The 20921-nt window shown below is 46.2% G+C and overlaps 2 protein-coding genes across 2 annotated transcripts; one reads left to right on the top strand and one right to left on the bottom strand.

The window, feature by feature from the left end:
* The first annotated feature begins 7032 nt into the window (after positions 1-7032).
* Positions 7033-9122, top strand: gas1b (growth arrest-specific 1b). Its single transcript, XM_084694226.1, has one exon. The coding sequence runs from the start codon at positions 7586-7588 to the stop codon at positions 8366-8368; it is 783 nt and encodes a 260-aa protein (XP_084550352.1). The 5' UTR covers positions 7033-7585; the 3' UTR covers positions 8369-9122.
* A 4963-nt stretch (positions 9123-14085) lies between these two features.
* Positions 14086-19835, bottom strand: c9 (complement component 9). Its single transcript, XM_084693791.1, has 11 exons — positions 19707-19835; positions 18939-19038; positions 18364-18514; positions 17883-18027; positions 17088-17226; positions 16653-16886; positions 15910-16150; positions 15656-15787; positions 15387-15562; positions 14798-15020; positions 14086-14586 (listed from the first exon to the last, which is right to left on the bottom strand). The coding sequence occupies exons 1-11, from the start codon at positions 19796-19798 to the stop codon at positions 14429-14431; spliced, it is 1791 nt and encodes a 596-aa protein (XP_084549917.1). The 5' UTR covers positions 19799-19835; the 3' UTR covers positions 14086-14428.
* Between the last annotated feature and the right edge of the window lie 1086 nt (positions 19836-20921).

Here is a 20921-nt window from a genome sequence, read left to right as displayed (position 1 = left end):
CCTGCAGCCCACCCCCTCAGCCACACACACCTCCACATCCCCTGCAGCCCACCCCCTCAGCCACACACACCTCCACATCCCCTGCAGCCCACCCCCTCAGCCACACACACCTCCACATCCCCTGCAGCCCACCCCCTCAGCCACACACACCTCCACATCCCCTGCAGCCCACCCCCTCAGCCACACACACCTCCACATCCCCTGCAGCCCACCCCCTCAGCCACACACACACACCTCCACATCCCCTGCAGCCCACCCCCTCAGCCACACACACCTCCACATCCCCTGCAGCCCACCCCCTCAGCCACACACACCTCCACATCCCCTGCAGCCCACCCCCTCAGCCACACACACCTCCACATCCCCTGCAGCCCACCCCCTCAGCCACACATACACCCACACACACTTCGTAGAAACAGCAGAGCGGGGGATGTAGCCCTCCTCCTTCAGACCACCCCTGTGGCTGCGAGCTGTGATCATCAAACACCCGGTGAGCAGGAGAGATCAGAACTACCCAGGGGAGCTTCAACAGGTTCTCAACACGAGATTCCTGACTGCTGCGGCAAAGGATGATTTTTGGACGTGTTTGTTTTTTTGTTGGGGGGGGGGGGGGGTCATTTCTTTTGGTTGTAAAAACGCCATTGTGGTGCCCTCGCAAAGGGAGGAACCCGAGACGGTGAACTTCAGGATGGTCCTGAGTTATTATATGGAGTCGAGAGAGAAAGAGAGAGAGAGAAAGAGAGAGAGAAAGAGAGAGAGAGATGACTGGTGGTGGACCACCATTGCTGCCGTTTCTCGAGGAGGGGGGAGTGTTTACACTAGAAGTGTGTGTGTGGTAACTGTCTCCGCAGACCGGCTCGTCGGGAATACACAGTTTTCTGAGTAGTGTGTGAGTGTTTTTCCTTGCCCGTTGAAGGCCCATTACTAGTGGGTCGCATACATCCCTGAGTAAAACATCGTTCTAAACAAAGACGCGTTATATCCAGGCAGGCAGTACTGTGTAATTAGTTCAAACGGTTGGTGACTTCACTGCCAACGCAATTTCTTCCACTGCATGGGACTGTGTGGGCTTCTGGTGTGAAGCACACAGTGTGTAGCATCCTCACACCTGAACTGTTGACAGTTCAGCATGAGATAACAGTCCAGACAATTCTGACACTCAAAGTCAAACGAACCAGGCCACCCTTATGACCTGCAAGAATAACAGGGTATACAGACTGAGTGTCAACAACAGAATCGACACTGTACATAAGGCCACTTGACTGGGACTCCAAGTGGAGAGGAGAGACACACACCAAAAAACGGCATATATCAGCACAAACCCATTTCCTGTCCCGTCTGGACTGAAGTAGGGCTGTCGCTCGCCAGCGCTCGCAGGCTTTATTATTTGGGGAACAACGCTCTGTGTTATTCCGAGTGCGTTGTCGTCAGTGCCTCTCCCGGCGCTTGCGATTACTCAGGCGGATGTCAGGAAAGGCCTGGGTCACATCTCATTTTCGCTGTCTCTTGAAACAACGGCTACGCCTTAAAGACCCGGCTTAGCATGAGGCCCGGCTTGGCAGCCCGCCAGGCCCTGAGGAGACTGCTCCAACCGGGGGATTGAGTTACAGAACGCACCCTGGAAATGAGCTCCCATCCCTCCAGCGTCCTGCTCCCACTCTCTCGCTCTCTCTCTCTCTCTCTCTCTCTCTCTCTCGCTCTCTCTCTTTACCCGGTCCTCTGGGTACTGGCTAATCAAGAGTTTTTGTGTGTGTGTGTGTTATTGTGAGGGCAGGATGATTGGAGGGGATTGGTCAAATGCATGTGTGCAGAGTTCCTCGGCCATGCTCTTGAGAAAAGAATTTTCGCAAACATAAATTAATAAATCAAAAAAGACGAAGAAGGTTTCTGTGGCAATATACTGTAAGATAAATACGTGCAGCTGTGTCAAAGATTAGATGAAGTAAATCGTCCAAATAGCCTTAAGGTTGCCGGATGTCGATGAACAGCTGTACAATAAGACCAATTAAAAGGATTGTCGTGACTATGAATGGACTTCACTTCCTGTCCGTGTAAGTTTGTGTGCTTTTCCCAGCTTCTCCCAGACATTTCAGAACACATCCCATACCATGGTTCAAATCCATAGCGGAGTATGTGGCTTTGACATCCAAAACCATTTCCTTTGGCAGCATCCATGGCGATCCCCAACTCTAAACTCTGTGGTTAGCATAAACAGTCATTACACTCTCATCTAAAGAGCCAGCGGGCCACACTGAAAATGAATGTGTGTGATCAGGACGGCTGTATTTACGCTCATTGAGAATACAGTAGTCCTGATCAAAGCCCTAGTGCTATTACAAATGACTCCTGTGATGTCAGAGAGTTTTCAGTCTGCTTTTCTTGAAATCCCCTTTCAGCTTGCCGGCATTTTACAATGGCCAACCCTCAAGTTTTTGGGGGACATTGAAGCCAGGTATTGTCCTCTGTGACAGTCACAGTCATTCAATGCACAAGATTTCTCCCTCTCATTCTCTCTTGGCTCAGATCGGATCTTGGAGGTACTAGGCTGTGATTTGCTCCCCTTCTCGTTGCCCTCTGTGACCTTGGTCGGAGGAACAATATCTTCCTTGTGCTTGCCTCCTGTTGGACTGTCAGTCCCTGGGCAGGTATTTCCTTACGCTGAGATACACGGTCACAATGGAAGGGAGAGAGGGAAGGTCACGTTTCTCGCTAATATCTAAACCCTTTGCTGTCTCCTTGTTCTTCCCTTGAAAAAGATACTTCTCTGAGAGACATATAAGACCACTCAGTGACATGTCCAAAGGGCATAATGAATTTTGAGTAGTTCTTCTTTGGTTGGGGCTATAATTTTTCTTTTTTATGCTGACCGTGGGTTGACGAGGGAGAGGGTCAAATCAAAGATGAGTTGGTTTTTGGCTTTCTTTTCAAACATGCTTATGTTCCTACTGTTCCTTTAAAACAGAGTTGGTCCAACTTGCCGTCAGGTTTTTCCAGCCCGCTTTCCCCTGCTCCTCCAGTCAACTCTCCCCTGCCTCCTCCACCTCCCTCCTCTCCTGCCTCCTCCACCCCTCTCCCCTGCCTCCTCCACCTCCCTCCTCTCCTGTCTCCTCCACCCCTCTCCCCTGCCTCCTCCACCTCCCTCCTCTCCTGCCTCCTCCACCTCCCTCCTCTCCTGTCTCCTCCACCCCTCTCCCCTGCCTCCTCCACCTACCTCCTCTCCTGCCTCCTCCACCTCCCTCCTCTCCTGTCTCCTCCACCCCTCTCCCCTGCCTCCTCCACCTCCCTCCTCCCCTGTCTCCTTCAGCCCTCTCTCGCCTGTCACCTCCAAGGGTAATAGCATTAGCAGGACTTGGCGAGTCGCTCGTTCTGGAAAGAAACTCCTCTCTCCAACCTGTTCCACAGCCCCCAGGCTTCTCTGAAAAGTCGGGCCCAAATTCCAGTGTGAGCCTACCAGTCAAGGCCAAGAACTATCATTCTTGCTTTTCCAAAAGGTATCCTGCTGAATTAAGTGTTTGGGGAACTAAAGGGACATTCGATTTCTGGTATGTTCTACAGAAAGACAGAAAGTTATATGCTGTGAAAGTTCAGAATCTCATCCAATTTTGAGGACACACATTTTCGTTTGGGCTAAACATGTTAGTAACCGGTTGAACTTCAGAAATGTTCTGTAAAAAGCAACTCCCTGATTCCCCCTCCCCCTTTTGATTAGAAAATGCAGACAGGCCTGTGGTAACTAAGGCAACAGCTCTCCCAGCATAAGCTGCGGCTTGTCGTGTTGACGCTTCTGGCTAAAGACGGGATTGGAGATGACCGATGCTTGAACTTGTGGCTCCTCTGTGCAATGCGAGTTCAAAGTGAGATTCCTCTTGGTGCTTCCTTTCCCCAGAGGAGTGCATTCTATCTGGGAGCATGTGGTGCCGCCCCCAGAAAATCTCCCAAGCGATAAGACCTGAAGGGCCTGCTGGAATCCAGAAGGTAATGGTAGACACGCCATGGACACTGTCCAGAACTTGCTATCTGGTGGAGCGGCCCATGCCTTTAACCCAACCTTGAGCCAGGAGAAGAGTTGTAATTCTCTCAGACTCTCGAGGCTCATTCCGTTTCTCTTTCTCTCTCTCTCTCTCTCTCTCTCTCTCTCTCTCTCTCTCTCTCTCTCTCTCTGTCTCTCTCTCTCTCTTTCTCTCTCTCTCTCTCTCTCTCTCTCTCTCTCTCTCTCTCTCTTTAGTAGGCATGTCTTTTTATTAATTAGGAGACAGGGTACAATGTATTTGCTCATGTGTTTGATGTTATCTGTTTAGATTCTACTTCTGTTGAAGGGGAAAGCATATCGGCAAGATGTTTTTCTTAAGTGGTTTCCAATAGCAACAAGAAGATAAATAGAAGCCCGGGAAGAAAACATTTGGCAACTTTAATATTGGTCCTCCTCTCCCCCACCCCACTCCCCTCTCCCCGCTCTCTCTCTCTCTCTGTCTCTCTCTCTGTCTCTCTCTCTCTATCTGGGGGTGGAGGCACTTGAATGCAAAGTTCAGTGAATTATTCTGGCACAGCGGCTTGTGTGTAATGACTTCTGACAGCAGTGGAGACACACTGAAGAGCATGTCTGTCTTTGCATGAGTATTTGTGCGTCTATTCTTGAGAACCACATTCCAATTCTGGAACCATTATTATATGTGAGTCGCCACGAGCAACCGCATGTACAGGAGGCTGAACTGAAGAAACTTAAACTAGAAACAAATGCAAGAAACCAAACTTTACCAGTGGAGCCAAAACCTGGCTCATATTATCTTCAGTCTCCTAGGTATACCCCCTTAAAGGAACCTGAAAATAGAGTTAGGAAAGCAGTAAAGAATGTCAGTGAAGTATTAGAGTAATTTGGGGGCTCTAGTAAGGGGAAGAGCAGCTGCCTGCTCAATCACACAGACATACTGGCTGGAGAGAATCTGGCCCTTGTTCCTGTCTGGCTGCAGGCCAACACTGATGGGATTTCTTTTTCCTTTTTTTTTTTCTTTCTTTCTTCTTCTTCTTTTTTTCTTCTCCTCTGCTCTGCAATGTATTAAGTTTTTCTTTTCCGAAATGAAAAATGCACGGAAGAAAACAGGTTACCTTTTATTTGTCGAAATCATTTACAACAACATGGAAGCAATTCGGTTTGGGGACTTCACTGTGTGTGCTGTGTTGTGGCTTTCTGTATTATATCGTATTTGCACACCCTGAAAACTTTACCTCGACACTTGCAAACAATTTGCGCGGGGGGGGGGGGGCTCAACAATCTTGTGTACTTTCACAGGGAAACATTAAATGTAGTACATGTGCCAAAGGAATTCAGTAATAGTATCATTTGGTAGGAAGTAGTCTTGCTCAGATTTGCCGGATAACACAAGAAGGCGCTCGATAACACAGAGCAGGCTGTGTAACCAGAGGGCTTCATACCCCAGTCATGAACTAGCCCAGTCCCAGCAAGTCCACAACGTAACACCAAGAAACAAGTCTTTGTTGTCTAAGGCACAGGAAACACTGGGCTCACAAGTGGCATTTCTAGACGATCTCGGCTTCACCTTAACCAGTGTTGGGGTTAGGAATACCGTTGCCGTTTAAGCTATTACCAGGATGGTCAGGGTAGACAGGCTGGGCCACTGTGATATCTCTTTCCTGGTGTCTGGTTGACACAGGACACCCTTGAGTGATTCGCCAGTTGGAGGATGTCACGTGTTTCAGATGACCTCCACTTTGATGTGGTTGTAAACCGAGCCTCCAGAGGACCTATTGCCGTGGTATGCCAGCTGGGCTGATATGGGGGTAATTTGTGGAGAGTGTGGAGGGGTGGAGGGGTGGAGGGGTGCGGGTGGGGGCGGGGGCGGGGGTGGGGGAGTTGGCTGGAGTCGAGAGGGTGGGATGTCTTTTACACCGGGCTTGAATCCTCTCTAATCTCTCTAATTGGGATAGGGGGTCCCAGGGACCCCCCCACCCCCCACCCCCACCCCCCGACAGCTGCCAGATCTTCGTGACCCCGAGGGGAGCGAAGTGACAGGGTCAGAGGAGCATGGCTATCAGAATGACTGACTGAGTATCTCCCTCTGCTGCCTGCTAGCCTCCAGGCCCCCTCTCAAAGCCTGCATGGGCTTGCTGGTGATGACTACTGAGGGAGGACCAGGGCACCCAGATCTTCTCCTGCGCTCCGACTGAGAAACCCCGCCTCTTCGGCCCGACATTCCTCTGCATCTGTGTGTGTGTGGGTGTTGTGTCATGCCATTAAAACCTGTTGCTTGTTTTCACACTCCGGACGTGTGACGATTTCTTGTTGTTGTTGTTGTTGTTGTTGTTGTGTGTGTGTCAATAGGAGACGCTGTAACCAAAAGGCAGAGTGATTGTGTCCCAAGGAGCTAGCACTATGTTGATTACCCCCGCACAGCTGAGTAGACCATACAAGGCAACTGAGGTGTTTTACGGGGCTTGGAGTTTGGAGGATAATAGCTCCTGGACCTACGAGCTGTCATGTCTTTATTGGCATGTGCATGTGTGGCTGGTGGTATTCACGCGTGTGCAGTTACATCGCAAGGCCCTCAAGGCTTGTGTAAATACTAACTTGTGTTTCATGGTGGAAGGGGTGAGACAGGGAGAGAGCATGTGTTGGAACAGCTGTCATTTTCTCTCCCAATGAGATGTCCGACCCCTCCAGTGTTATCTGAGTAAGCTTCACCACCTTCAGAAAATGACAAACCAATTGAACGTGATTACGAGTCAATATCTAATGTTTCTTATACGTTTAAAGTTTATCTATATAAATGATAGAGAGAGTTTTGTGCAGTATTCTACATGTCTTAGTCAAAAAAAAATATTACAGGTTACAGATATGTATTTTAATCAATTTAATTATTTGTTGGGTCATTGCATGAACCACTGGTAAGTTAAATCTTCATGACAAGGGATAAAAATTGATCGGTTTGCATTAAAACGTATGCAGATGAATACTCTTCATTCATTGGTCACGTTTCCATCTTTGCGTCACTGCCCCTGAACGACGTAGAGAATCATAACATGACCATTAGGGCACGATAGCACAAGTCTAGTGATGCGATTGCGAGGGAATGCACTCAGAGGACGTGAGAATCTTCCCTTTTGAAAAAGCACGCCTATCGCATTCCAACTTTTAGTTCTTTCAAGTCAGAAGCTCTGAATTTGAATTCTTCAGGAAGGAATTGCAGCGCGTGGAGTTAACGTTAACTTTCTTTAACTTTAAAGGACACGGTGTTGTTCAAAATCCGTACTACTTCGGAAAGGGCATGCGATGGTTTGTGGGAATTTCCTATTAAAACCGTGAGAACATGCATTGTTTCATATGGAGATCCGCAACAGTGTATAAAATCTTTGTGGAAAGAATGCAAAGACCAGCAACCACATTTCCTTGATTTGTGGTGTTTTCACTACGGTCATCCTAAAGGAATTCCGGGTGTGCTTTTCTAAACCTTAACACTTGGACAAGATCTTGAATCTGAGGCAGTGGATACGGATTTTTTGGACTCTGATTCAATGAAGTAACTGAAATCCCTATGCTGAAGTGTGGTGACTTTTATCCGTCTCTTTCGAAATGGCGAGTTTGGCCGGGTTTAAAAAGTGGACAAGGAAATTTGTTTTGTTTCTGTACTCCGTGTCGATCATTTTCAGCGGCCTCAGTGTCGGGTCCCCTACCCATAGTCGTCGGCTGGTCTGTTGGCAAGCCATAATGAAATGCCATGGAGAGCCGGAGTGTCATTACGCGTACGACCAATACGTTTATGCATGCGCTCCAATTATTAACGGGAATCGGAAGAAATGTCCCAGTCACTGTATATCATCCCTCATCCAGCTTAATTTAACCGAAAGTGGACCCACATTGGAGGATTGTGATTGCGCTTCGGATCTGGTCTGTAGGAACACCAAACGTGCCATAGAACCATGCCTGCCCCGGACCAGTAGCATGGGCTGCACCGAAGCACGGCGACAGTGCGAGAGAGATTCTCAGTGCAGCTCGGCAATGCAGGACTACTTATTCCATTGCCGCAAACTTTTTGGAGGTGAAAGATGTTCTGATGAGTGTAGAAGAGTTATAGCCAATATGCGCTCCATACCAAAAGCACAACAGTTAGACACTTGCATATGTGACGGTACAGAGAGAACAATATGCGAGTATGTAAAAGTAAGTATGAAAAACTTTTGCTTTGATGCAGATGAAAGGTATGCAGGTAGTGGATATTCAGACTCCGAGGAGGATTTCGAGTACACTGATGAACCGGAGGACTATCCGTATGAGGAGAACTCGAGTAACTCTTTCGCTTGTCAGAGTGCAATTACCGCTGTGGCTACCATTTTGGTTTTACCCCATTTTATCTAATGGACTTCTTACATTGTTGCAGAGATTTTCAAAACAGTTCGGCCTCTCGAGTTTGTCACAGTCAAATGAATAGCATCGTAAACGTTTTACGGATACTTTTATTAGAAACACACCTGCTTTAGGCTGCTTCCAGACCTGGCACATAGTGTCATATCAGGAGCCTGCTATGTAGATACGTGGGCCTATTTGGTTAACTAGGTCCAATGAGCTGAGCTGTAAGAGTCAACCATTTTTATTAGACACATTGTAACCCAGTAGTGTATATGGTGTCACACAACTATAAGAGCTCCATTTCTATTTTCTCTGATCACGCACATACAATAGTTACGTTATAGTCATTTTGTGGAACACAGAAAAAAATATTGTGTTGTAGTTTCAGTCAAATCTCAAATTCATATTTCACAATAGTGTCAAAATGAAAAAGTAAAGATTATTTTTATATGTAAAATGTGTAAAGGTAAATTGTACAGTATATTGTATGATATAAATTTGTTTGCAGAGCTATTTGTCTATAAATGCTAAGATATTTGCACTGTATTGAAATGTCGAAGCTTCACTTTGATTTGATTGCATTATGTGCCCACAGTGGGAAGAAATATATCTTTCTTAAAGTGCCGTTGACTCCTGATATTTGTCTAAGTTTACCTTCTGTGGCCAGATCCGCAATTGGCAGTTTCAGTACTGCGGTTGTCTTTCGACAGCTGCACCACGACATTCCCACCAACCCTCTCATTAAAAACCAAAGTTGATTTGAGCTACTGAATGTTGTCTAAATCCCAGTACAAATAATGAGAGTGAAAAGAAAAAAAGGTCCGACTTGGATCGATACACTTGACCCTGTAAACATCAATGTTTGCAGAAGGCATAAACTGTTAATGCTTAAAAGTCTGTTAAAACACCAGAGAGAGTGAGACTTTTCCCTGGGGGATAGCTGAACAAATGGAGCTAAGAAGGGCCTGACTAGTTTATTTATCTTCACCCCATGTGTTTGTTAGAACTCTTCACACAGACACACAGAGGGGGAGGGGGGGGGGAGCTGTATTCGGGTGAATGGAGACTTAAGTAGCCATTACAAGTACTCCAAATGCTGTGTATATTAGCCCACATTGCTAAGCCTAAGATGTTTACTTTTACTTTTCAAACTTCATAAAAAAAAAAAATGTGACCGAGCTAATTGTGGGGATTGTTACATCCGCCACAAACATGGGTGTGGCAGTCAATATAAGTATTCTCTCTTTACACTTTTAATAAAGAGAGGAAGTTCTCTCCTTTACTTTTCATAAGAGGACTTGAAACCAATGATGGCAGCCATGTTGTTTTTCTAGAGGGAGACAAGGGCCCTACTGCCTGCTGAATGGTGGAGAAGTCGAGTGGCACTTCTGTCATGGAAATGTAAAACACACAATGTTGGAGCAGCACAATGTGCTGGCACTTCATTCACTCTGCTTCTCTTGACACCTTTGGGGACGCAGTGGGGGTGAAGGGCTAGTCATTTACCACTGAACAGCGGGAGTGCAACAGAAAGCCCCCTTTTTCTCTACTTTGCCGTTCCAAGTACGAAATAGCTCTGTACTCCATGCTGGTAAAGAATTTGATATGGCTCTGCATGTGAACTCTTTATGAAGCGGTGTATATACCATTTGTACATTTGGCATCTTTTTGTTGAATACTTTATAAACATTTTGTTTATTTACCAAACTTAATTTGGGCATTCTTTTGATTGATTCTAAGTTGAGGAACTCTGACAGTTGCTAAATAAGTATGTCGTAAACACAAACTGGGCAGCAATTATTTTTTATTCTTGTGAAAGAGACTAACGTCATAACTACTTAATTCTATAGTAACAATACATGGTTCTGTAGCTAAACAACAAAATATTTTCAGCACTTTGGGTTGTTAAGACATTTAAATTGACTGTCCTAAAAGAACCCAGTGATATATAGTGTTCCAACGGCTTCCTGTGTTTCTGAAACGAAAAAATATGCAAACCTTGGAAGCTCTTTTAGCTTGTCAAACTGATGTGGCGAATGCATTTATGGGCCTTTGTTATAAGCCACAATAGAGGGTACTGCCGCTTTAAGAAATGAGGCCTCTGCTCAGACCATTAATAATTGTAATGCCTCTTTATTATTGCTTGGGATAATGAAGGAATGAAAGTCATACGGGGCCCCCAAAACCATACTTTCCCCAGAAATGTTTTCAATTAACTTTTGGCACCAGTGGCAAATAGGCAAGTTGTTTTTTCCCATGCTGAAACAGGATAGAGTCAATAGGGGCTTTCGCTGCAGGGACCAGAACTTCATTAAAATAGCCTCATCATAACTCACAGGCCTTCCCCTCCTTCCCCCCTCACCCCCTTCACACACACACATGCATGCACACACAAACCACTCCTATATTATCTGAGTAAGTTGAAGCGGAGGCTGACCACTAGACTTACTTTATGTGAAGTTAGCATTCAGTGAATAGAGTGTTACTCACTGCTGTCGAGATGTTTTTTTTTTCAAGCTGAAAGCTTTGACCACATCTTCTACGTCGACAGACAATATTTTTGTCCCATTGTGTAATGAAGATAAGTTGGTGACAGTTTGGTTTAGTGCAAGTTTGGCATGCAAATAGAGGTTATAAAACTGCATTGGCTTCACATGCCTCCTGTTATAAAAGTACATTCCTCAGTGTTCCTCTGACAAAAGATTTGTCTACATTTTGAGATAAGAGTTTGGGTTGCCTTCTCCCTTCTTGACTAACGGTGGTCACTAATGCATGTAGGTGACTCCCTTTCTCTTCTAAGCCCCAGTCCCACTTCCCAGAAAGGTTTTTCAAATTCCAAACTGCCACATTGATTCTGTCACGTCAAGCCTTCTCCTGAGATCAGCCAGCCTTACAGCCTCCCAATCCAGATCGCTTTCCTCCCCGTGCCTCCAAGGAACCATGTGAGATGGAGAAAAAGACACGGGGGAAGAAAACGCGCTTGGATTTCCCAGTCGCAAACCTTTAGCCTGTTTTCAAATCGTAATGAAAGCTAAGTTCACTCTCTCTTCAGGTGTGTTTGCTCATGAGTGAAAGTACTACTTTACTCTGGTACGTTTTCACCGGCAACCTGCTGTCCATCAACTATACCAATAGACTTGAGTCTCTCAGAATTCGACCGAAGAATAAACAAACTCACCCACAAAATGGTTGAGTGGTCAGTAAACCTCAGCGACTAAATCAGATAGGTGTGTGTGTGTGTTTATGTATGTTTTTGTGTGTGTGTGTGAAAGAGAGAGAGGGGAAGGGAGGGGGATCAGTTCCCCCCGGGGCTTCTGGAAAGGTGAGAGGGGGTCGTAGCGGGGGAGGGGTTGATTTATCATGGTTAAGGGCCTTGGGGGAAGGGTTTGGGGATAGGGGTCGGGAGGGGGAGGGGGGTAGAATGTTGTTCAGTTCAGTCCTCCCTGAGTGATGAGGCAGACGCAGAGCACCCCAGCCAATCAGATAACTACTCCCTATCTGGGAAGGCTGGATGGGAGCCCAGCTGTGGGCGGCTCTGATTGGCTCCTGCCGTTCCCTACAGCCGCCCAGCCGAAGGGGACTGGAAGGGGGAGGGGGGGGGGGGTAACTTTTGAAAGGAGTGAGGGAAGCGTAGGTTTGGAGAAGAGGAGAAGGAGGAAGAAAACACAAAACATTGCTGACACGGAGCATAACTTCATTTCCACGGTGCTGGGACAGCTGTGTGGAGTAATCTGCCGTAGCAGCCCTGGAAAACATCAATGGCTTCCCTGACCCCAGGGGGGGGGGGCACTCCAACTGTGTCCAGCCGTTTAGAAGAGTGAGGGGGCTCCTTTCACACCATTGAGGGACTTGTCTTAAAGAAATATCCCCCTTACCTCTCCTCCACCGATACTACAGGCTGTGTGTTTAGGTCCAATGAGACAACAATGGCTCACTTTCTGAGAGCAAACGAAAGAATGAGTGGCCCTTTCTACTTAATCAGTGAGCTGCAATGGTAGAGTGGGTTCAATAGAAGATATAATACTCAAATACCAGATTCAAATAAGGTTAGAAACTTTGAATTTGGTTCTGGACAATCTGCAATAATATATATTGAATATATTATTCCTATAAAAACTTGTTCAGTGTTGTTTCTGTTTGAAAATGTTTTAAATGTGTGCCTTCTGTTACGTAGGCAATGAAACTTAATTCTGGAAACTTCCGAGCACCTTTTTGAACGGTTCACATGTATTTATCTAAAAGATCCTTCACATCCAGGAAAAAATCTGAAAAACACTCGGAAAAAAACCTTGCAAAATCCTCAAACCCTTTCCTCACTTTCAGTTGAACATCTCAAAGACAAACAGTTCTGTCCTCTGCCACCCTCAAACGAAAGATAAACAACACAAGTAAACAGAGAACCAGGCAGTCTATTGACGGCGAGAGGTTCATTATTTTGAGCTAACCGTTTTGTTGTAAGGTGAAGCGAGAACAAAACATTTTAGCCTAAGATAATGGGGTGGAGGCTGAAGCGCGGGCCAGAGTGAAAGGCCTCTCCCTGGAGCTCAATAGAGACCCAAAGCTTTACTTCATTATCCTGACATCCTGAAGGCTAGAGGCCACCACCCCTAGCGGCTGGCTCTTAGGTATTCATCCATCACACATTCCTCCCCCCCCTCCAATCTTGCTCTCGGCTCTCTGCGCCCTCTCTCAGAGGGGGAAAAACGGGGGTGTGGGGGGATGTTGGTCTGCCGTCCAGGGGTAGAGAAAAGCAGAAAATGTCAGCGTGTCAGAAGGGGAGCGCATCGCGACCGAGAGTCCGTGCAGGCTTTTCCCTGAGCGTGCGTGGTCTTGGTCGTTTTCGAACTGCGTCGACGCTCACGGCGGTTACGAGATGTGTGTGCAAACGCATCTCCGCACACGTGCGCGCGTGCATACAGTGCACGTACACTTGGGACTGTTTTTACGAGCTTCGTCCAGGCACAGATCAAACATGCAGTGTTGATGGTAAATGACTAAATGAACCTACTTTAAATCTAAGCGCAAACACGCAAATCAAAGCCAGCTGAGCTGAGCAAACATCAGTTCTTCCACAACTCTTCCCCCCTTTGTCAGTGCAGGTTTCAGGGTATTAGCCCTGTGGTAACAGATTAAAACGGGGAACTGTAGTACTTCAGACACAAGTTTGTCTGAACAGAGTCAGATAAACGTACAGGGGTTTTTTAAACTCTTGGATCTACACATATACAAACTCCAGACTGTGTCAAATGATCTGACGAACATTACACAAGACATGAGCAAAATGTTACCCAAGCCTGATTTTCCATGAAGAGAAAAAAGTCTGGTTGAACTCTATCCAGTGAAGAGTTCTAAGATATCTTCTTTAAATTTTTCTTTTACTTGATCACCGCAGATAAAGCCAAGCTGTATGTCACCTCCAAATCTTATAACACCTACACTTTCTCCTCAAACTCTCTACATTCTCTCTTTCACACACATGCACGCACACGCACACACACACAAGCACGCACTCTTTTCCTCCACCACCATCATTCTGTCTCTGCCTATTGTGTCAGGTCTTCCTCTATCCAGCCCTCAAGACAAGCTTCAGCTCATCTGGTTCTTATTTTCCTGTGTAGATTGCAGGAATGTGTCCGTGTTTCAAAGATGAGTTATTAGCCCGTCAGTGCAAACTTTACCCAACACTGCTTTAGGTGGACTGGAGAGTGGATGGACTGACAATGAAAGGAGGCAAATACTTTTTTATTAAGACTGTATAGTTCATTATCTTATACAGTGACACATCTTGACGGATACAGATTCTCCACTACAGGTAAGGGACTTGACCCCGTTGAAAAGTACTGGTTCATCTGTGTGGCTCTTTCATACTTTTTCAGTTGAATGAAAAGTTCCGACTTCCAAATCACTTCATTTTACCACAGCAATGATATTTTAGCCACAGTCCCTCCAAAAAGCACACCATTTTGATGTATGGAATGTTAAGTTGTTTCAGGAAATGTAACGCTTTACGCGTGTCCAAAGTCCAAAAAGTGAAATCTCAAACCGTGTCGTGTTTGTGTGTACTCAGGTTTAGCAGTAATCTTCAGAACTTGGACTTCCCAGGCAGGTGGCGCCAGAGAGTTTGCCTGTCTTGCAGAGGCGGGTCCTTTGCCTTTTACCTCCACTGCAACTGGACCAGGCTGACCAACAAGCCCAGTTCCCCTTCTCAGTCACAGATGACGGCCGTCCTTCACATGGAAAAGAAGCTTATTACCATTCCCACGCATTATGATCAACAAGGCCAAGGTCAAATGAAACTTTTTGAATCCAAAGTAAAATGGTTCTAAAAGGAAGAGACCCCTGTTCTTCCCGGCTGCTCTCACATAAAGTACTTCTTCACTAAATGCGCGCATCTTTTGAAAATGCGGAACGTTGTCCGAAAGCAACGGTACTACTCACTCTTCTCAGACTTGAGTGTCTGGCATGCCATTCCTTCGAACTCAGAGGTGCACAGGCACGAGCAGCTGCCGTCTATGAGAATCACGCTGCCCCCGTTGTGACAGGGCAGGCACTTGCAGACGTTGTACTCAGCCACGTACTCTTCTATGGCCTGCTTTAGGTTGGTCCTGAACGTGTTGACGTTAGGAAAACTGACAGGAATGATGTTGTAGATGGGTTCTGGCTGCCAAGGAGAAACAGGAGAGTGGCCGCTATGACTCATCTTTTTACAGTCTTTACTGGCTCGCAGAACTTCGAACGAGCCTCAGTCTCATTGACGAGACTCAGATGATAACGGCCGGGTTTCCCAGATTTGTTAAGAAGCTCGTAACGCTAAGAGCTTCTTAAGAAGGTTCGAAAAGCGCTAGAAGGTTCTAGAACGCTCTTAGAACATTCTTAAGAAGCTCTTAGCGTTAAGAGCTTCTTAACGAATCTGGGAAACCCGGCCAATGTCCTGTGAATTGTCATAATAACAATCATAACGACCAACCGGGCCATCAGTGCACTCGTTTCATGACAGGATGACAGAGCTCGGTAGATTGTCTCCCACCTCACTCTTGAGGAGAGCAGGGTTGTCGGCAATTGAGCGGGCCCATTGTCGAATAGTGTCCAGGTCCATTATTCCGTCTTTGTCGAGCTTGGCCCTCATGATGGCTACGGTCTCGGTGGTGCCGCCCCTGACGAAAGTCAACACCTTATCCACAGTGGCTTTTCCTTCCTTTGTGTCTAAACACAGCAAAGTAGCAGGTGTGAGCACACAAAGACATCTCAGTGGTTGAAGTGGATAGAAACATTGATACAATAACCCCGGTAGCACACCTGTATTTTTGGGGGTGACTTTCTTGCAGTAATCCGGTTTGATGTGGGCTTCTCCTTCGATTCCGGAGCTGATGGAGAAGTCGCCACTGAGGCCAACTTTGACGCAGTCCTGGACCTCTCTTTCCGTAATTTCTACAAAGGCAAGATGATGCGAACAGGTGTATCAAATTGGAAACACAATGTAAAACAGCTGTGACAAAGAGACTGTCCTCAGTTGTGAATTCTGAATAAAGGAAACGAATGCTGTGACATACTTTGCTCCTTGATGGCATCTTGATTCAGAACGTATACAAGTTCGTACTCTCCTCCAGAAACTCCATTCTTAGTGTAGTGAGTCCCGTAGTCCTCTATGAAGGCAAAGTACATGCCCTTCTCGTACCCTAAAGGAAGCCTCATTACATCCTTAAGGAAGCGATCTGTGACCTCTAGGTCATGGGAGACCAACCTGTATTTACTCAACACCACTCTTCCCTTCACACGTATAAAGCTCCTTTTCTGATTGGACAGAAACAAAAAAAGGATGAGAGTGAATACACATGAATAACGATGTGCACGTGTCACCAGACATGATTCTATCTTGTAGACCAGTGGTTCTCAAACGTTTGTCGCCCCACGCCACCTCAGAAAATACTTGACTTTCCAAGTACCACCGTGATGACCGGCGTTAAAAACAGTAGCGTAAGCCTACCCCATTGAGCTACACACAGTTCACGCAGTAACTATCGTGGATGTTTGCGTGCGCCGCTACCCGGGAACAATCAGGTAGTAGCTTGTTCCAGCATCAATTTTAAATCACATTTCAATGATATCATGGTTAAGGTATTTAAATATTTCGGAGATTCCTCTGCGTACCAGTAGAAAGTGCCACCAGTGGTACGCGTACCATAGTTTGAGAACCACTGTTGTAGACATTTTTGACGTCGAATCTGAAGTGATAAATGTCCACCAGTTCTCCATCTTTATCTTATGAAGTCCTTTGTTTCCCCCGTCTGTTTACCTTGACCGTGCTGTACTCCGTAATCTCCTTGAGCAGGTTTTTTTTGGAGTAGTCCACATCAGCACTCACGCCTCCTGACACCGTTGTGTTTGACTTCGATTGGGATGTCTCCGAAGGGCTGAATTTCAGAGACCCACCGACTCCGATAGAAAAGGTTGTCTCTGTTGTGATTTCATTGATCAGGGAGTGTGTATCCTCATAGATCTCCCGAGATGTAAGGTCTTCTGCACGAGTCTTGATAAGAATTCAAAAGACCATTAACTCAGGCATGGATCATCTCTTTCAACCTTAACTCACAGGGCCTCGCGTTGTCACAGAGAAAATGGATTAGACTGAAGTCAAAAAGGTTTACCCGAACAATCTGCACCAACGCATCCACCAAGAATACAGCTTAACCCTGAGTCCATTTAAGTAAATGAGTAAGTAGTGACTGACCTCGTAGTTGAGAGAGGCAATATTCCATGGAAGCCTGTCCATTTTCTTAGTCGTAGGGTTCATCACTTTCATGCATTTCCCGTTAAAAAAATCGTTATTGAAAGGGTTGCTGCGAGGATCTACTCCAAGGATGTTGATTCTGTCAGAAAGATCAACCAGGGTTTAAGCACTGTCTCTCCCTGTCTCCCTGTCTCCCTGTCTCCCTGTCTCCCTGTCTCCCTCTCTCCCTCTCTCCCTTTCTCATTCTCTCCCGCCTGCACGTGGAAGACAATGATCAATGGACGGAGTTGAAACATCTCTCTCTCTCTCTCTCTCTCTCTCTCTCTCTCTCTCTCTCTCTCTCTCTCTCTCTCTCTCTCTCTCTCTCTCTCTCTCTCTCTCTCTCTCTCTCTCTCTCTCTCTCTCTCTCTCTCTCTCTCTCTCTCTCTCTCTCTCTGTCTCTCTCTCTCTCTCTCTCTCTCTCTCTCTCTCTCTCTCTCTCTCTCTATCTATGGCCTTCTTATTGGAGCTTGGAGGGTAGAAGAAGACAATTTGTCTAACAGTACAACACAAGAGTGCAGGGAAACACACACACACAACCACACACACACACACACAGAAGGTGTCGGATGTATAAATGTGTTCTCTTTTTCCCAACCTGCCGTCCTTCCTGCATGTGATCAGCCACTTCATCTGTTCTGCTCGTTTTTAAGTGGGGGATCTTTGCGCTACAGCGCCCCAAGAGGGAATCGAACCCAGGACCTTGTTGTTGTGAGACACTGTGCCGCCTATCAAATAACAGTTAGAGGTCCTCACCCATATCCTGCCGTCCTGCCCTGCTCGTTGTTATCAAGAGGCGTCGCGCCACAGGGGAGACGCACGGGATTGTCGCAAGTCTCATCAGACATGTCGTCACAATCCAAGTCTCCATTACATACCAGAGCCTTCATGACACAATAACCTTCACAGAGAGAGAGAGAGAGAGAGAGAGAGAGACAGAGAGAGAGAGAGAGAGCGAGAGAGAGAGAGAGAGAGAGAGCGAGAGAGCGAGAGAGCGAGAGAGCGAGAGAGAGAGAGAGCGAGAGAGCGAGAGAGCGAGAGAGCGAGAGAGCGAGAGAGCGAGAGAGAGAGAGAGCGAGAGAGAGAGAGAGAGAGAGGGAGAGACAGTTAGTGCACGCAGAGACAGAGAGACAGAGTTGGAAACGCATTTGGCTGATCGGATATTTGTTGGTCTGTGTGAAATGGGCGTTTTTTGCGGGATGCGATGTTTTTGGCATTACGTTGTGGGTATTTGTACCTGAATCACACTGAAATTGACTTTGCGAACACGGTTTGAGAGGTGGTGGTTCACAGGCTCCAGCGGGGGTGCATTGCCTGTCTTCACCCAAGGACCCCTGGCAGGACATTCCTTTAAACTGGCCAAACACCTCCACTCCTCGGGAACGACGCTATAATAACAATTGGTAAATAAACACTGGTTGGCTCACACACGCACACACACACACACAAACGTTTGTTGTCTTTATGTTACGTTACTTAACAAACAGGAAAGTACAGTCCGGGGTGGACTCGATTAGGGATGATGAGAGGGTTAGGGAGTCAGGCTAATAATCAGAAGGTTGTGGTTCGATTACCCGCCGTGCCCAATTACGTTGTGTCCTTGGGCAAGGTACTTCACCTTACTTGCCTCAGAGAGAATGTCCCTGTACATACCGTAAGTCGCTCATAAGAGCGTCTGCTCAATGACTAAATGTAATTGTAAGATCTTTCCTCCAAGATGACAGTGTGTTTGAAATAGAACCCCTTCTCTCTGAGCTGTCGGGGTGGTAATACCCTTTATCCTAAACAGCTGAGCTCTGGAGAAGTGCCTACCTGTGATGAGGTGCAGGGGTTGCACGTTGTCCATTCAGTCCAGGCAGTCCATTTACAGTCAATTTCAGGAGGTTCTGCATCCCTTGTCATCCGCTTGGGCCTGGAGGGGACAAACACACAAAGACACACACAGACACATTGTCACATACATGCAGATACACAAACAGACAAATGTATTTCGTGCAAATTGTGTCTTTGGGCAAGACACTTCGCCCTACTTGCATCGGGGGGAATGTCCCTGTACTTACCGGGAGTCGCTCTGGATAAGAGCGTCTGCTAAATGACTAAATGTATATGTGGGCTGGGGCCTCGCCGCGGTGGCCTGGGTTCGAATTCAGCACAGGTCCTCAACCCCATGTCATCCCCACTCTCTTTCACCCATACATTTCCCCCTCTACACTACCTCTATCACAAAATAACAAAGGCAGAAATGCTACTTAAAATATATCTTTTAGGTAGCAAAAAAAGCATATTTCAAATGAAAAGCATGTGTGCGTTTGTCTGTATTGAGCTTGTTTTAGGTGAACTCGTTGGTCCCGTTGCAAACAAGAGGAGTGGGAGTCAGATGGCTGAGCGGTGAGGGATTCGGACTAGTAATCAGAAGGTTGCCGGATCGATTCCCCGCCATGCCAAAATGACAACGTGTCCTTGGGCAAGGCACTTCACCCTACTTACCTCGGGGGGAATATCCCTGTACTTACTGTAAGTCGCTCTGGATAAGAGCGTCTATTAAATGTAAGTGTAAGGAAGACGATGTGCAGCACTTACGTGACGTGTTCCTCCTCTCCGAGCACAGCCCCGGTCACACACAGAACGCAGACGCTGACAAGCACAGCAGAGAAGGTCCACATCGTGAACATCCTGCTCAGAGATGGATGAGCTATCCAGAGTCCACCTCTGCTTATGTAGCCCCGCGCACACACACTGTTAATCATTTCAAACCCTGCGGAGACGTTGTGGACCCATACTCGGAACGTTCCCAGCAAAATGCGCAATCAAAATCTGAGAACTCAAAAGCCACTGAAAGTGCATTTTACTCTCCACAGGTGGTGAACATACGTTCATATTTCCACACAGTACAAACTGTAGTGATCAAAATAAGAATAATAAAAGATAACAGAAATGTTGATAAAATACATGTTTTTATTGGACACAAACTTTTAATTTGCATTCAAATTATTACACTTTATACCACCCAGCCCTTATTTGATCATTTTTGGGAAAGAACTGGCTGGTTTGCGCACCAGTAAAACCAGAAGAAAAACTTGTGACACTTCCAACAAGGTTACAAGACTATTACCTTGACTCAGAGTACTGAAGTCAGAACTTAGTACTGGCATAGAGAAGCGATGCAAGTGTGCAGGCCTTAAGGTAGGTTCCTGATTACAAGGTATCTCTTTACTACACCACTAAAGTGGATTTGTACATGACAGGTGTCTGAATCTTTGCCACACCACAGCCAAGATTGTTACTGATTACATGTGTCTGAGTTTGTTGGAGGGCGGAATGGCAGGATAGAAATTTAAAAAAATATATATCTGAAAGCAATATTATTACAATACTAACATCATTTACATCATATAAATCATTTTACATAAATAAGGGATTGATTTAAAACTTCATAAACACATACCTGTTACAACAGTTAACGGGAAAAACTAAATAAATATTGATAGAGGTAGTGTAGTTTGAGTTGCAACATCATGTTGTTTACTAATCTGAAGTCCATTGAAAATGATGAGGGCTGTTTGTCTACCACCCAGGGAGGAAGAGAGCAGTGATAACTATCAGAAGGAACAATTCTTAGTTAGATTACATTTACATTTTATTCATTTAGCAGACACTTTTATACAGTGACGTAGAAATAGTGCATGTAGACAGTGCAGCAGAAGATGAAGGATCAGAAGTGTATAGTTCTAACCGGGCAGTCAAGGAACGACCGTTTACTAGCCACATCGCAGAGTACAGTCATCCAATTTCAAA

This window comes from Hypomesus nipponensis, chromosome 27 (genome assembly GCF_054491055.1).
Source record: "Hypomesus nipponensis isolate SF chromosome 27, ASM5449105v1, whole genome shotgun sequence".
NCBI lineage: Eukaryota > Metazoa > Chordata > Actinopteri > Osmeriformes > Osmeridae > Hypomesus > Hypomesus nipponensis.
Note: the sequence above shows the minus strand (reverse complement) of the source record. Positions and strands in the feature narration are given on the sequence as shown.

What these genes read in the sequence shown, in the direction of transcription:
- gas1b (XM_084694226.1), top strand. Translation starts at nt 7,586, where the DNA reads ATGGCGAGTTTGGCCGGGTTTAAAAAGTGGACAAGGAAATTTGTTTTG.
- c9 (XM_084693791.1), bottom strand. Translation starts at nt 19,798, where the DNA reads ATGTTCACGATGTGGACCTTCTCTGCTGTGCTTGTCAGCGTCTGCGTT. An exon ending in ACCCCTGCACCTCATCACAG is followed by an intron (nt 18,515 to 18,938) that starts GTAGGCACTTCT and finishes TTGTTATTATAG; the next exon opens with CGTCGTTCCCGAGGAGTGGA. An exon ending in GGCAGGACGGCAGGATATGG is followed by an intron (nt 17,227 to 17,882) that starts GTGAGGACCTCT and finishes TCTTTCTGACAG; the next exon opens with AATCAACATCCTTGGAGTAG.